Raw genomic sequence first — 17,090 nt, 5'->3', positions numbered from 1 at the left:
CTCTGGCCCTTGCAGGCTCCTGCCTGAGGTGGTGCAGGCTCCGTGCCATGCAGCTGCAGGCACACCGGCCCTCACCACTCCCGAGCACGGGCACCTCTCATCCCTCTTCTCTCTCTGAAAGTCTGGAATTTAAAACATTCTTTCCTCCTCACTCTTTTTTCCTCCTTCTCCTTGCCCTATGCCACAAGTGCTGAAATAAAACTTGGAAAGGACCGTAGAGATATTCTATTCCTATCTTCCTGTAAATCATTCATTTGGTAGTACCCCTAAGAATTCTCCTTCCTTCATTCCACAGGAAGACCAGAAAGTGTGGTAAATCTAAGATGGTACTACGTAAGTATCAAAGGTAAGTCTCTGGTAGAAAAGGCAGGCATATTTTCAAAGTCACTAGCATAACACTCCCCGCCCCCCAACCCCGACCCTTTGCAATGGCAGGAATGGTGCTTTATTCACCCCAAGTTGTGATTTTGGTGCCACTCTTTAGAGAGAAGACAGGAAGAGAGTGTGGTCTGTTTGAACTAAAAAAGCTCAAGGGTACGTGATTACCTAAAACTCTCCCAGAGTAAAAAAAATTGGAGAAGATGCTCTCATTGCCACTCGAAATATGGCGGGGACAATGGGAAGAGTGCCTTTTCCATCTGTCAACCAGCTCTACGTAAACAGTAGAAACCACTTGTTTTCTCCAGCAGTCAAGACAGAGAGTGGAACCTGAGACAAGGAGATTTGTTTAAGGAAATTAGGGGAGGGGGGACCCTCTGTACACCTTCCTAACTGACGATTAAGCAAGTGTTAGAGTTAATCATTTGACAAGGCTGATTTGAGATCAGAGGTTGGCAAACTACGCCTGAGGGACAGCTTTCCACTTTTGTAAACAACCAGCTATTGGGACACAGCCATGCTCGTTTGTTTACGTACTGTCTAAGGCTGCTTTTGAGTGCCAACGGCAGAGCTGAGTGGGTGGGACAGAGACCATACGGCCTGAAAGCCTAAAATATTTACTACATGGCCCTTTAAGAAAAAGCCTGCCAACTTCTGATTTAGATTAAACTTAAACTTGCATTTCTAAATCAGTTAGCTAATACTATTCTCTTAAATTTGGAGCTTCCATTTCACAAAATTTCCTAAATGCTAATCATAGGATACACAGAGGGAGAACTTAGGTATTAAGCATTTATTCACTCACTGCATGAGGTAGGTAGGGAAATAAACTGTCTTTATGATCATGGCACGTGGAATCTGGTAGGAGAGGGACGTGACGTTCCCGTCACCTGCAGAATAAAGAAGATGAAATGTGCCCCAAGAAGGGGACAAGTGAACTGCTGTCAAAGTTCAGAGCAGAGTGCCATTTACTATTTCCCGATGAGGTGGGCGTGTGAGAACGGGAGGAAGAGGGGGAACAGGGAGGGAGGAAGGAGTAAAGGGGACGAAGGAAACGAAAGAAGGGAGGGGGCACCCTGAGGGGGCACGCGAGCGAGGCACTGAAGAAAGTCAAAAGGTGAGGATGAGGACAGGTTTCCAGGAGGAAGTCACATCACACCCGAGACTGAGGGTGAGCAGGAGTCAGCCAGGTAAAGGGCTGGGATGGGGGAAGTGTTTCTGGAAGAGCAAAGAGAAGAAAGCTGACTAGGCCGCTGCAGAGTGCAGAACGGGGGAGCGAGACTAGAGGGGCAGGAGGCGGTGGCCAGGTTAGGAAGGGCTGGGCCCCCCTGGTTACCGGAAGCTGCCACAAGTCATAGAGCAGAGGGATGGAACTGGTTCGATGGGCTCCAGCAGAAGCACGAAGAAAGTACTGGATGGAACCACTGTCACACCAAGACCAGCAGGGAGCTTCTCGAATCCGTAGGGTGCACCTCAAAAACCATGAGAAAGCGTGGGTGCCAAGACAGAAGATGCTGATAGTTAAAATGACCTGACCCAGGGCTTTCCTGGTGGCGCAGTGGTTAAGAATCTGTCTGCCAATGCAGGGGACACGGGTTCGAGCCCTGGTCTGGGAAGATCCCACATGCCACGGAGCAACTAAGCCCGTGAGCCACAAGTGCTGAGCCTGCGCGTCTGGAGCCTGTGCTCCGCAACGGGAGAGGCCGCGACAGTGAGAGGCTCGCGCACCGCGATGAAGAGTGGCCCCAACTCGCCGCAACTAGAGAAAGCCCTCGCACAGAAACGAAGACCCAACACAGCCAAAAATAAATAAATAAATAAATTGGAAAAAAAAAAAAAAAATGACCTGACCCAGAGGGGGAGGGCAGCAGAATGACTGCTCTTCCCAGATCAGGGACCAAGGCAGGCTCTGGAAGCTGGGTGCAAAGCTCTTGCTGGGTTCCAAGTGAGCTCATGAACTGGCAGTTGGACGGACAACTCACAACTGCCTTGGAACACAACTAACCCAAATCGCTTTCTACATCAGAACACAACGAACTCAAATCGCTTTCCTCCTGTTTTACTGCCTAGCACTTTAAAAAATCCTCCCATTCATACACGTGTTTGCACATCTCAATGTCCCGAATAAGCCCTATGTTAAGGTTCTTTATGGTTGACTTAAGAGTTGAAGTACCTTTAAGCAGACCCAAATAACACCTCCAAAAACTTCTAGGGGACTGAAGTTTAACCTCCCAGAGGTCAAAGAACCTGGCTTCACGGGAAAAGTCTGCAAGTTCATATTGCTAAAGAAGTGATCTGATGAACTTCCGTCAAAAAATCCCAAGCCAAAACAAACAAACAAAAAACTGCAAAGCCCTCGGAAATCTTTATTGCTAAGAAAAAAGTGCCGGCATTCCTGCTTGTTGTTCGTCTCTGCTTTTCTAAACTTTCATCTCACAAACAGCAAGACTGTGACCCTTAGAAAGCTGTCGGGTAAACAAGAACGTCACTTTCCTTGACAGGATCTGTTTATCCACATGTTTATTCAAGAGAACAGAACTGGCCCAGTGACCTCACCCCTGTCAGGAGACAACTGACAAGAGGCTGGGGCAGGCCCCAGATGCCCAGCTCTCCTTAAGGTCCACAGCAAATCTCAAACTCTACACAAAGAGACCAACTTGGAGAAAAACAATTTGTGTAATTCTGTTATTTAAACAGAAGAGAGGATTAACTTTATCAAACCGTTATGTAGAACGTAAAAAGCCTAAGAGAAATTTCTCACACTTCAAATACAGTCTGTCGTCATGGTAAAACACAGGCCTGGGGATGACAAGAGACACGGTTCAAGGCGGAAAGTGTCTCCCTCAGTTCTTTCCTACTAAAGGAGACTTAATATTTTGGGGGAGGAAAGAGAAAAATTGTATTTATTCTCTAATCACAAGAACTTAGTCCCCCAAAATGCAAAAAATTATGGTTCTCAAAAAAAAAAAAAAAAAAAAAAAAAGGTGACAATACACATATAATAATGAACTGGAGTTTCAAGTGAGATTCTGGACTTACTGGTGACTTAACGAGCCACATTCTTTCAAATGGGTGTGCAAAGGATTAATGGGAAAAAAAAAAGTCTGCAAGATGCCAGAGGTTTCATTTGCACATTTTTAGGCATTCATTATGCAAAGGACATAGTGATACTATTCTCTGTGGGCACAAGTTTTAGACTTCAACTCCACACAGTGGGTGAAAACAAGGCTGAGAGTTGTGGAATGTATTGATCTCAATTTCTGGAAATGGTGGGCCAGAGAGACACACTGTCCATTAATGAGACATATGCTCAGAGCCAGACAACTTAGTGTTATTTTTATATTGATGTCCCATAAGAGGAACTGAAACATGATTGCCCAGAAAAGGTAAAAAAGGTTGCTTTGCAATGACAGCTTTTTGCTAAGGCAAAAATGCAGATAATGCAATCACTCATGTCTGGTCTAAGAAATCACTAATGCCAATCAAATATAAGATGATCACAAGATACCGTTTCAGAGTAGCAGTGTAAATCGTCACCTTAGTTCCAGTGGCCCTGTGGTAGATTTTCTGTGAGTGACCATAAACATTAATAATTTTTTTAAATAGACAAGAACTTTTACACCCAAACTGCGGGTTGTTCCATTAAAATCTGCACCGTGTGAGTCTACATAATTATTCCAAAAAGGTTCCCACTTACAAAAACGATGGCGATCTCTTTTTTAGAATCTCCAAAGAGACCAGAGCAATTAGTCATGCCATATTACATTTTTTCTATGAACATAAAACATGCACTTTTTTTGGGAAAGGAGATTACAAAATATATACTGTTGTATACCTTGACTGCTTTTCACTTAATAATGTATCACAGAAATATGAACACATACGTGGCTGGGTACATATGCAGATTGAGGACAGGAAGAGAAGACATTGGCCCACCCACTATGTGCATATTCACGTGCAATCTAGTGTATTTCAGAATCCCTTTTACAGAGCTACTTTGTGGGAGATGAAATATGATAAAGGAAGTCCAAGTTCTCTGCAGAAACACATCTGATACTCTTTGCCAAAGTGCTGGTAATGACGCACTTCTAAGTGGTCTCAAATTCTTTTGGGGATGAGTAGGGTATATAAACAAACCAATGAAATAAACGAAGGAATGAGCAAAAGAAAAGTGGATGCTGCTAGAAAGAGCCTGTTATAAATGGGAATGGAGGGAAACAACCAGCAGATAAACTGAAGAAAGGTCATCCCTCCCCTCTCCTTTCTTTAAGGTCAGTATGTAGCCACAGCCTCCCCAGAGCCAGGCACCAAATCTCAGCTTTTCTTTGGAGAAAAGTGGGAACTTCAATTCCCACGTGTGCACTGAGGAATAATTGAGGGCTAAATCAAGCAAAACTCTCGAATCAGTCAAATTATTTCCAAGCTGATGCTCGAAGACTGTCTTTTACCTTACAGCCCAGCCGAAAAGACTCCCTGTATTATCAAGGCAAGTAAGAACTCAAATGCCATAGAACTGCTGAGGAAAATCATCTTAAATACTTCCCCGCAACCAGTCTTCAGAGAGTGACGCTGGAGAAAGCTGTTAAGGAAATGGCTGACACAGACTCCAACTTAACTGGCAGGTTCACTACCACCTGAAAGGCAAAGATATTTACAGCAACTTACCTCCATCATCCAAGGGCCGTTTTTGTACTCCATAGCCATACACTGAGGGGTCCACTAGAGGTGTGGAATTATTCAAGTGAGGAATTGAATCAATTTTAGCAGCAATCTACAGAGAGAATCAGATTTAAATACTCAGTAACAAATCATGGCTCCATCGAGGGAGAAAGACAAGAGTCTTCTTTAAAGGTCTGCTACCCCATTTCTCCCCCCGACGGAGATTAATGTAAAGCAATGTCGTGACAGGACATGGACTTTGCACTATTAACTGAGTTCCCTTTTGGTCTTAGTAATAATGTCTCTTTAGAAATGATACTTCCAAAAATTTGTCTTCTACAAGCAAATTTTTAAGTCATCACTTAAAATATAGGTATACCACATTTTAAGGAAAAAAGCAGGCCAACAATATGAAGAACTCTGTTCAAAAGGTTTTAGCACAGGATTCCCTTAAGGAACAAATTCCCCAGCAATATTTAAGAGGCCATGTTTGCTCAAATGTTGACAGCTCTTTAGGAATATATTCGTCCTATTAACCTTAACCCCTATAAAGTGACGATGTGATCTACAGAAACATAAAACAACAAGCTGCTCTCCACTGGAAGTTCAAACGGCAGGGGGGTGACCATCTGTCCAGACGAGTTTGGAAAGATTCCTGCACTGGAGAGATCGAGATAACCTCTGAGAGCTATTCTAACTTTTAACATTTATCATCAAAGAACAGAACATAGTTATTAAATTTTTCCCCTAGAAACAAATGCTATGCAGAGCTTCCTACACTTATCTGCTTTGTTTCCGTTAGGAATTAAACATGATTTTCACAATAAATTAACTCTTTGATTTAATCAAAGGAATATTTACAACTGGTCTTGATTTTAGTCCCTCAGTTAAGCCTCACAAGCAAGGGGGGGATTAGGGGCAGCCAGCAGAGATGTCCCAGACCTATGTCTTCAGTGGTAGTTTTCCTGAGGTTGTCCAAATGTGCCCAGAATTCTGAGACTTTCTGGGACCAACATAAATTACTTTAAACAAATAAACAACCAAAGACAATCATGATACTGAAAACCTAAGGCAGAATTTAAATGTCAGGTATCCTGGGTCAGGTCTCGTCCTTTCCATTTCCTAGTTCTGTGGTGTTGGGCAAGTCCCCTTCCTCTCTGTCTAAGATCCTCTGGGTATAATACCATCTGCTTCATAGTTTTTGAAAAGATAACAACATACTCTGAACACAAAGGAGCTCTGTACATGAGAAAGCACTTCACAAATACCAGGGCTGTAAAAGAAGGCAACTCACCCAACAAGTGCTGAGTGTCTACTATGTCCTGGGCTCTGCAGTGAACAAGAATAAGCAGGTCCTTACTCTCCCAGAGTTGGCAATCAGTGGGGAGTCACAGGTACACAAGCTAATCAGTAAACTGATCATTTCAGCTGGTGATAAGCACGATACTAATAAGAGAAGACAAGGACATACAGAGTCCTCAGGAGAGCTACTTTAAACAGGGTGATCAGGGAAGGCTGCTGTGAGCTGAGATGTGATCTGAGACCTAAATGATGAGGACGAGCATTCTAGGCAGAGGGAACAGCTTGTACAAAGGCCCTGAGGCAGGAGCAAGCTTGATAGGTAAGTTGACGTCACTAGAATAGAAGGAACTAGATGTGTTCCAAGGGGTGGGCAAGAGCAGTTCACATAGGGCTTCAGAGGTCATGGGAAGGGGCGTGGATTTATTCACTTACTTATTTATTTATATTTATGTATATATTTAACTGCACCTCGCAGTTTGCAGGATCTTAGTTCCCCGACCAGGGATGGAGCCTGTGCCCCCCTGCAGTGGAAGCGCGGAGTCCTAACCGCTGGACCACCAGGGAATTCTGGGGCTTGGATTTTATATGGAGGGTGATGGAAAGCAACTACAAGGCTTAGTAAGGGGAGTAACCTGCTGATTTATGATTTTAAAAAAATGTCCCTGGACGAGGAAAATATCAATAGATTCTAAGGGGACAAGAGCAGCAGGACCATTTAGGAGGTATTCTAGGCCAGGAGTCAGCAAACCCCAGTTGGTGAACTACCTGCTTTGGTCAATAAAGTTTTATTAGAACAGAGCCACACCCATTCACAGAGATCATATGGTGTGCAGAGCATATATATATATACACGAAATTTACTACCTGAACTTTTTTTTTTTGGCCGCACCACGTGGCTTGTGGGATCTCAGTTCCCCGAAAAGGGACTGAACCTGGGCCCTTGGCAGTGAAAGCGCGGAGCCCTAACCACTGGACCACCAGGGAATTCCCACTATCTGGACTTTTGAAGAAAATGTTTGCCCTGTCTAGGCTATAGATGATGGTAGCCTGGACAGGTGCTCGTTGAAAAACACTATTTTAAGTTAAATAATTAAAATACTAAGACTGTTGATAGAAACCCCATCTCTTATATTCAAATTTCAAGGCAAGTGGGCATTTGCTCTAAAACAGAATACTATATAAATCTCGCCTAACAGCATTCTACCACCAGCTTTCAATCTTGCTCTCCATATTTGTTTTGGATAAGCTTGTGGAGGTTGGCTACTTACTTAAGATGCAAAACTTATCTTTAAGGACTCAGCTCGGGAAGCAGGCAGATTAAAAGGTGAGAACACTGCAGTGGCTTATGCCCCACCGAGGCCCTTTCGTCTGTCCAATAAACTGAGCAGTAAATGGCCAATGTGAGGGTTTTCAAGATTACTGGCCCAGTTGTCTGTTTGAAGACAGACCAAAACATTGGCAAGAGACAGTAAGGACGACCCCAAAACACAAGAGAAAAGGCTATGGTTATCAGTGGAGTCCCCCAGTAGTGTGCATGTCAGATCACCCTCAAAGACAGGACCCTAAATGTAAGCTCTACAAATCTGGCACTCTCTCTACCCTCTTCTGATGAGACCTCTTAGCTTCCAGACCTTTTCCCTTCCTTCCAAATTAGCTCAGATGTCATTCCTGAGTCCTTGGCCTTCCTTATAATTTATATGGTATGTTTCATATGTTGCTGGAATGTAATTTTCTCCCCCAAGCTGATATGCCAGAAGTGTTACAATAGTTTTCTATTCCTAATTTTGATTAAATCAACAAGCGACCTTCTAAAATGTGACTGAGGATTTCAGATTTGTTTTTAAATCATGTTTGCTTCCCAATCTATAATTTGGGAAATTTTCACTATGAGAAAAGCAGTACAGGATAATGGTTAAGAGGTGTAGCTCTGAAGTCAATAACTGCATTTGAACTGCGGCTAAACAAATGTTAGATGTGAGTTTAACATTATAATATACAATTATACCATAACTTACATTGATACCACATTATATATTATAATATGCTATAAAGAAACAATGTATTCCTTTATTCATACAAATGCTACCTTGTTCTAAGACATGATTTTAAATGCCTACTGAAATAATGAGTTAAAATTCAATGAGTGCTTACTATGTGTAGGCACTCTGCTAAGAACATTTTAAAGATGCTATCTCATTTATTCCTCATGATGATTCTTTAGGAGGTTAGTATTATTGTTTTCACTTTAGGACAAGGAAAAGTGAAGCTCAGAGAGGCTGAGTGACCTGCCCAAAGTCACACATCTTATAAACGGCAGAAACCGCATTGAAGCCCAGGCCTGCCTGACTCCAGAGTCCGTGCTACTAACCACAGCACTAGGCTAACTCCCCTTCCTCCACCTGATACTTTCTTAAACACAGTCACTTCCCGAGGACTTAAAACCTAATGATTTCCAGTACGCAGAGCTCAAGTAATTCCTCACGTCCATAACTGACCATTCTGAACGGTAGCTGCTTAAGGGAAGTGAGGTACGTTTTCAGTTAATGATGGTGTACGCCAGAAAATAGTCACAGAAGCCACGATATTCCAAGAAAACCAAGGCCACTCCAGTGCTTATCTGAAAGCAAGACCTTGAGGGGACGCTGCTACTGATTTTCTACTACTTGATTCACTTTCCCCCCTTTCTGGGGGGAGGCGGCAAGAATGGGTTACCTCACTACCTGTGCTATTTTAAGCACAGCTAATAGATGAAATATAAATCAACGTCATAGACATTTAACCTCCACTGCCAGTAGTTAGTGGAAACATGGAGGAGGGGAGCACCGGACCAGGCATCAGTCAGGAGTCCTGGTTTTCCAGCTGGCTCTTCCGGCATACGACCTTGGGCAAGACCTTCAGTGGTCTTGCTCCCTGTAAAATGCAGGGATGAACTAAGGCAGTGTTTTCTAAAGAGTACAAAGCAATCTGGGGAGGTGCATGGATGAATGTTCAAAAATATTTTAAATAAACCTAAATTTAAAATGATTTTAAAATACAAAGTAAATAGAATACTGAGGGTTCACTGATATGACAATCATAATAAAGGTGGTACACGATTCACTAAAGTTAGGAAACATGGCAATTAATTATTCCCAGTGCACATCTTTAAGTTTTGTAATCAGAGTAGCTCACCCTATAAACCCAAACAGAAAGCTGTGAATATTTCCACAACTTCACATTTAATAAAACTTTACACTAAATGGAAACAGGCAAAGCTATCTGAATGGCGGCAAGTCATCCACACACTGATTGGGTCCATGTCCTTCAACATAGTCACTGTCGATTCTAAAGTAGAGGTGAGAGCTCACACCACCACTTAGGGAGGAGGAACCCAAACTGCTTCCCTGGAACCTCTGCTCTGAAGTCACCCAGGGTGGCCCCGCCCTGGCGAACTGACAGACTGAGCTGAAAGTCTCTACTCCCCACAGCAGGAGGACACAGTATGTGGCCAGAGCGGTCGAGCCCAGTAGCTGGGAGCGAGCAAGTCTCGGAGGGCAGGTCTGGAGCCGTGGTGCACAGAGGCAAGTCCTCGTTCTGCACCCACTGCCTAGGTTACTATGAAGACAGCAGTGCATCAAATTTATTGTGCACTTACTAAGTGCCTGATGGTGCCGTCAATTCATCTTCACGGTGACCTCAGACAGTAGCTACTAGTCTCAATTCTGTGGGATCTGGAGCCAGTCTGCCTGGAATTATACCCATGGGGATACCAAGACAACAATGTAAAGCACCCAGAACAACGCTGGGCACATCGTAAGGAACGAGAAATGTTTGCTATTTTAACCTTTTATTGAAAAATAATAAAATAATAATACAAAAAAAGTACATGGGTGAGTTGACAGCTTGAATTTTCATGTACTAAAATGCCTGTGCAACTAGCATCCGGATCAAGAAACAGAACATAACCAGCACCCCCGAAGCTGGACTCATGACCCCTTCAGTCACTACCCACCTCCACCTCCCAAGGGTAACCTCTTAACTTCTAATATTAGCTATTCCAAAAAACAAAAAACAAAACTATCTATCTATCTATCTAGATATAGATAGATGGATAGATATAGCCACCATCAATGATCTCCCTCTTACAGATGAGGAAACTGAGGTTTAAAGATGTTAGATAACTTATCCAAAGTCACTATAAGCTAGTAATTGGCAGAACCAGAACTTGAACTCATATAGACTGAATCCAAAGCTTTAATAACCACTTCACTATACTACCTCTTGGGTATTCTGCAACCATCAAGTGAGAGAACTTATATGAAAGTCCTTGCCTGGCACCCAGCACAACACAAGCTCAATGAATGGTAGCTATTGTTGTCATTAGAGATGGGGCCCTGGCTGATTCTGCCCTATTAACTGGCATTAACCAAAACAAGGAATTCTATATGTCAATCGAATAAGATATCAGCTCTTCTTAGTAGCTTTTGCTGACAACTTCATGCCACCCACATTTGGGGAGAATTAAATACTCCCTTATCTGTTTGCAAAGCACTTTAAAAACTACCTTTAAGTAGCGTGACCTCACTGAGGAAGTTGCTGGTTATACTGTCTCCCCATTACAGGGAGCTCTTTGAGGTGTGGACCTGTCTCAATCATCTTGGTACTCCCAGGACAAAGGTTCCTTGACTGGGAGCTCCAGGGATTAGCTTTAGAGAATTCATGAACCTCCTGAAATTACATACAAACTATTTAAATATTTCCGAGGAGCGGTTCAAAGTTTTCAAGAGTCTTAAAAAGGTCTATGCTCCAAAAAAAGTTCAAGAACTTCCCTAATGCACAGCAAAGCGTTTGGCACATAGAAAGTACTCATTAAACGTTTGCTAAAGTTAAAGTGAATATGGAGAAGCCTGTCAGAAAAATGCTAAGATGACCAGCTGAGGCTCTAAGCTGAAATACTGTTCCAGCTAGGATCCCCCCTCCAAAGACCCTCAAGATGACATGACCATTAGTTTTCTCCCCTGTGTCCCATCTAATTCCACCAGCATCCCTTTGATGCTTTGAAGATTCTGCTGCAGAATTCTCATTGAGATGGAAAACTACCCAACTACCTCTGCAAAGGAACCGAGTCCCTCTTAGAATGCAGGAGACATGGGTCCAAGAACTACTGCATATATTAACTGTTTGTGTGCCTCCGAGAATACTGCTTTATCTCTCTTTGGCTTATTGTTTTCAAATATAAAATGAAAATTATAACCCTTGTCCTGACTATTTCACTTGGTTGTTGTGAGGATCTAATTCCACGGTAAGATAAAACCAGCAGCAAACTTGTCTTATTTATCTTTACACTGGCCCGGCATCCAGCAAGAGGCCTTGGACTCAGCAGATCCTCAAACAATAGCAGGCAATCCCCATCACTTCACAATTTCCAAGAACACTACTCAGTCTTGCAAGTGATCTGCTATCATCTGATACTAGGATAAAAATGTAGTTCATGCCTCCAAAAGTATTGGCTATTCTTTCCCAAGTGTCTTTAAAACAAAACTCCAATAAATGTAAAACATTTTCAAGAGGGATGATTAAGAGTAAAAGAATTGCACAGCAAAGCTAGGGAGAGAGGAGCTTGAACAGACACCCAACACATCAGAAAGTAAAAGAACCAAAATAATATGGCCAGAACTTTTTTCAGATCTAGCTAGATGGAAGCTCTGAATGTTGGTGAGCTTGAAGGGACCACTGAGATTATCTAGCTTAATATTTCCTGAAGTTTGATCCACAGACGGTGATTTGGTTTTATGAAAAGAGGGTATGAAGTGACAGAACTTGGGTATATTTACAATGCATATCCCAAACCCTAGTAGGACTTAATGCACAGAAGCATACTAAGGGCTCTGAGAAGTCCTGAAGTAAAGAAGCCAATTCACCTTTATTTAACCCTGTATCCCCCAAACTTCTCTGTCCATGAGCCCTTTTCCATGGAAGATCTATGAACAGCTTGTAGATCAAATGCTGGGAAAGGCCAGCCTAGCCCAAGGTCATGCAGCTACTTGCAGGAGACTCAGATCTCTTAACTCTCCAGCACAGCTCTTTCCGTCAGAAATTTAAATTATTGTATGGGCTCACAATTTGGAAAAGGATGAGGAAAAAAAGCTGCTGACTAGGCATCCCGATGGGCAGTGCAGAACAAAAGCAAAGTGGGGAGAACAAAGGCAACTCGGAGAGTCAATGCCCCGTGCAAAGGGGCAGCCGCTACCCAGCTCCTGCCAAATAAAGTCACTGCAGAACGTGGGAGCAGTATGGCCAAGTATTAGATAAAAATCTCACTTTTTACGTGAAGTTGTTCCAGTTTCTAAGTGTTGGCGCTGTGTGGTCAAACAAAGCATGCCTGCAGGCCCGCTCTGAGCCTTCTCCAGCCCACAAGCCACCAGTCTGCAAACTCTGGTCTAGGCAAATTTGCATTTGGGACTTAAGAAACCTTACTTTGATGATACACATGGGTTATCAGATTTTAAAAGAAAGATAAGGAAGTCCCAGCTGAATATCAGAAAAGCGTTAGAGGCATACAGTGGAACGTACTGTTCATTTACCATCTACTTTTCAATACCAAATATGAAGTTCAGTGCTTCCATTAAAGCGCGGTGACCCAAATGGGCTCAGTCACATCATGAAAACCCTTCAACAAGAACTCGCTCTCTGTAGGGTACTCTACTGGGTCCCATCAAAGCAAAGACACAGAGCAGCCCACAGATGTCCTGCAGACACTGGTTTTCTTCAAGTGTCTGAGAAAGTTCAAATGAATGTACACGCAGGAGTGAGTCCCTTGTGAAATGATGATCTGAGCTACTCAACCACTGGGCACGTCTGAGACAGTCTCAGTGGAGTAAACTTAGAAGCCACTGAGCAGTCAGCACACGTGACTCTGCCATGAGGCACAAACATCGCATATGAGGTGAGCAAAGGCAGTATCTCTCAAGGAGTGCCCAACAGCCAATGAACACAGGCCTTTTCTTTAAATGGTAGAGGCACATTCTTTTAAAGGAAATTTAGTGTTTCTATACAGCACACGTGCCAAATCATCTACTGCTCAGGCTCGAAGTGTGAAACAGCAGCACTGGGAAGCATTTTGTGCAGGACTGTGGGACTTCGGAGGCCCCACACCAACCAACAGTTCCAAAAAACAGCGCTAGTAAAGAACAGGCTCTAGGCCTTAAAATCTGTCAAAGGTTACTTTCCACTGACTCTTCAGTGGCCTGGTCACAATCATTTGGGAGCAGAATCACCATGATGCCCAACTCCATGAGGTACCAATGAACACTGTATTTATGTGAATAGAACACTCTGGAATTATGCAGTGCAGAGGCACTGACTGGGTCTAGGTCAAAATAGGAGCTTAAAGTCCTAAGAAGCCCTAGCAGTTTGATAAGAGAACGTCTATTTGGGTGATGACTGGCAGGTGGTTGGTCCAGCTCGTGGAAGGAAGGCTGCTGGGAATGTGACGTACACTGTGGTGTGACACCGTCCTGTTAAAATGCGAATGGGTGCACTTGGTGACGGATGCTACTCAACTATCAGCAGTGGGCTTTCCAGGAACGCTTTTATATTTTTGGAAAAGCTAAACAAAACAAAACAGATTTGTATCTACTCATCCATAATCTCCATGAGGTCCCCTTGAAAGCCTGACAGACAGTAGTCAGCGTAGAGGTGCAGTGTGGCCACAGAACAGGATAATGTGGCTTTAAGTCCACATCCCATTCTTATTAGGATCCTGCGCTCTCTAAACAACGAGTTGAAGAAACACTTTATTTTTGCTAACCAGCCAATGACTTCAGAGAACTGGACATGATTTTTTTTTAAACACCCAGCAGTTCTTAGATCTTCACCAGTAGGAATGAATCAGATCACATTTCTACATTTGTGTACTTCCCTACAAAATGACTATGTTATCCCTTTGGCCAAACACTATTAACTCACTGGACTTCACACTGCTGCAGAAATTTTAAATTTTATATGACATCTTCAGAGACTCCCTTCAGATCTAGGAATACCATGCTTAGAGTGATCTAACAGCAACAATTGGTTCCCTTTGTTGGAAAGAGTCCAAAGGATACAAAAGGAGGTTTCAAGATGCCAGGAGGGAAGCTTCGTGGATTAGGTGCTGGACTCTACATATGAGGCTTAATAGAAACTGCAGGTTCAAATCCCATCAGGGTCAACTCAGACTCCACTGTGATATTCTGGATAAACTGAGCACCAGACAGCTTACTGCTCCCTGACAAACTTATGAGGGCCTTACAGACTGTCCCTGGTGTTTATGAGGGCACCTAAGAGGAGAGAAAGCTTTCCAATCATTTAAATAAAGAAATGCACTGTCTTTTATCTCCAGTTACTGGGGGGAAAATCACATTTCTGCAACATGCTGTGTATACAATGGCGAGGTAGAACCACCATCATCAGATGCCCACATGATATGAGCCCCTTTGAGGTAAGCTTCACTATTGATATAAGCACACAATATTTTAGATTTCTAACATTCCATTCTTGCCCAATGCAAATCTATAAATAAACCTAAAATTACCCACAAACCTGTGTTTTCTTTAGTTTTTAAAGGCCATCAAATCCTTGGAGATAGTATCGCCCTCCAGCTGTTAATATTCGGAAGTAATACACTTACAGCACTGTCTCCATTGGGCTTACAACTGCTCCAGTCAATGGTGCATTTCAGAGCTGGGAACATTTCCAGTGAAGTTTCCTCTGCTAGTAGTAAACACCACTGCTTCAACAATCCACATTAGGTCAGCATTTAACAGAGGGTCTCCCTCCCTCTTGAGCAGGTTGTCCAAGAATATGAGTTCAACCACTGGCTCAAGAGAAGCAGAAAGTCTTCTCAATGGTTCAAAATTCATTTTATGTTCAACTACAGGCCTTCTGCAAACTGAGGATCTGAGCTCTTTAGGGTAGTGACTATAATTCTTCCTGGATACAGAGGCCGACAAGGTGATTGTCACACATCAGCACAGAGTGAAAGCCATTACATATTAGTAGCCAGTGAGAAACAAGGTTCAGGACCCTGTACGGTAGAGGAGAGCAGTGTAACACGCCGGCAAGCAGAGTGCTGGAAAGGGAGCTGGATGGCACTGTTCATCCATTACAGCCACTGGTTGGCTCTGAAGTCTAAGTAAGATGGATACTCACTATATATTGGTTGGTGCCTAGGCAGTAAGTAACAAGTCATCGGATAAAATTTTAGGCGGAACCACAGGTTTGGAAACTTCTGGGATCCAATGTAATGTCTATAGGAGCATCAGTATTACAATGAAAAGTCAGTATCTGGGAAACAGGTAGGGTTCCCTCCCCTCGAATACTGGAAAGAGGTGTAAAGACCATATCTTCAAGCGACCGAGTGGAGGCTTTCTTCTAATACAATGAGTCCTGTAGCTTTCTGTTAGGAATCAAGCAGTAATTAGTTATAGCCCAACTTTTAAAGTATCCGTTAGTATGCCTACAATTAAATAGGAAGAGACGATGAGTATAAGACACTCAGCAGAAGAAATTGAAGTGTTAGAGCTAACACTTAAGTTCAGTTAAGTTTCACACACACTACAAGGACATGTTCTGTTCTAAACATCATACCAGAAACCAAAGAGTATTTCTGGCAGGTCCCATATTCATTCTCCAGGGAAGCTTGCAACCTCTTAAAAATCAGTTTATTTAAGTCTGACAAAATGCACGACATTGTCAGATGGTCAAGTTTCACTGTTGGAATGACTTCATATCACATGCTCCCTGAAAGAGGAAAAACTATTGCCCATAAGGAATTTCTACGTCTTATGGACCACCCACACCTATCTAACATCTTTCTTTCTCTCCTCTCCCGAAGGACCCTCAAAAGTAAAATACCCTCGAATTCCTTCCACTCCACCCTCGAAATATAATAAGTCTGAAGAGGATGTTTTCCAAGTTTTAAAAAGCTACTGGGCCTGAGACAGCCCCCTTCTGTCTAGACCGGGTCCTCGCCGTGAGCTCCCCTACCCCCCTACCCTCGTAAACCTCAGAACCCCACGCTGGCTGCCCTGCGGGTCCAGCCCCGGCGTGGGGACGCGATAGGGCCAGGCGTCCTGGACAAATCTTTTCCCAGCGGCTGCAGGCACCTGGGAGACCGGCCCGACAGGCTGGGCCTGGGCCTCCCAGTGGCGCCTCATCCCTCGGCTCCTCGCGGCTGCAGGAGCCACAAGGAACGGCCGAGCCCAGCTGGGGCGTCAGCCCAGGTTACCTCCCGCCCCCAGGCCGGACCCCCTCCTCGCCATCAGGCCCGACCCAGCCCCGCCTCGGGCTCCCGTGCTCCTACCAGCCGGCCGCGCCCGTACCTGCCGGACCCGGTGCAGAGCGTCCACGAAGCCCTCGGCCTTCATCCCCACCGGAGCGCTCTGCCCCTGCACCAGCTCCGCCATTACCGCCCCCGCCGCCGCCGCCGCTCGGCTCCCCCGTCGGGCCTCCCGCTCCGCTTGGGGACCCGTAGCCGGAAAAGGAAAGTCGCTCCGCTTCCGGCGGAAGGGAAGCCGGGACGCTCGCCGACGCGAGAGGAGCCGCGTCTGCGGGGCGGGGTCAGGGCACGTGACCGCGGTCCGGCCGGAAGTGGGGGGCGAGCCCTGCGAGCGAGGCTGCCATCTGGTTTCGAGGGATAAGTTGCGATCCCTTCATTCCCAGACGTGATTTGGTCCAGGGCCGTCGATGATGTCGTGACAGACCCTTGAGGCGTGTGTGTGTGTGTGTGTGTG

General features: G+C 44.3%; 1 protein-coding gene across 4 annotated transcripts in view; it reads right to left on the bottom strand.

The window, feature by feature from the left end:
- The window catches only part of FUBP3 (far upstream element binding protein 3), a 49,335-nt gene extending 32,512 nt beyond the window's left edge, over positions 1–16,823 (bottom strand). For all 4 annotated transcript variants that reach the window (XM_059925835.1, XM_059925838.1, XM_059925837.1 and 1 more), the window contains exons 1-2: positions 16,680–16,823; positions 5,044–5,149 (exon numbers count right to left, since the gene is read on the bottom strand). In XM_059925835.1, coding sequence (XP_059781818.1) covers positions 5,044–5,149; positions 16,680–16,763 — 190 coding nt within the window. In that variant the 5' untranslated portion in view covers positions 16,764–16,823. The remainder of the gene's footprint in view (positions 1–5,043; positions 5,150–16,679) is intronic.
- Positions 16,824–17,090: the final 267 nt, after the last annotated feature.

Source organism: Balaenoptera ricei, chromosome 6, assembly GCF_028023285.1.
Source record: "Balaenoptera ricei isolate mBalRic1 chromosome 6, mBalRic1.hap2, whole genome shotgun sequence".
Classification (NCBI taxonomy): Eukaryota; Metazoa; Chordata; class Mammalia; order Artiodactyla; family Balaenopteridae; genus Balaenoptera; species Balaenoptera ricei.
This window is presented reverse-complemented; position numbering and strand designations above follow the sequence as displayed.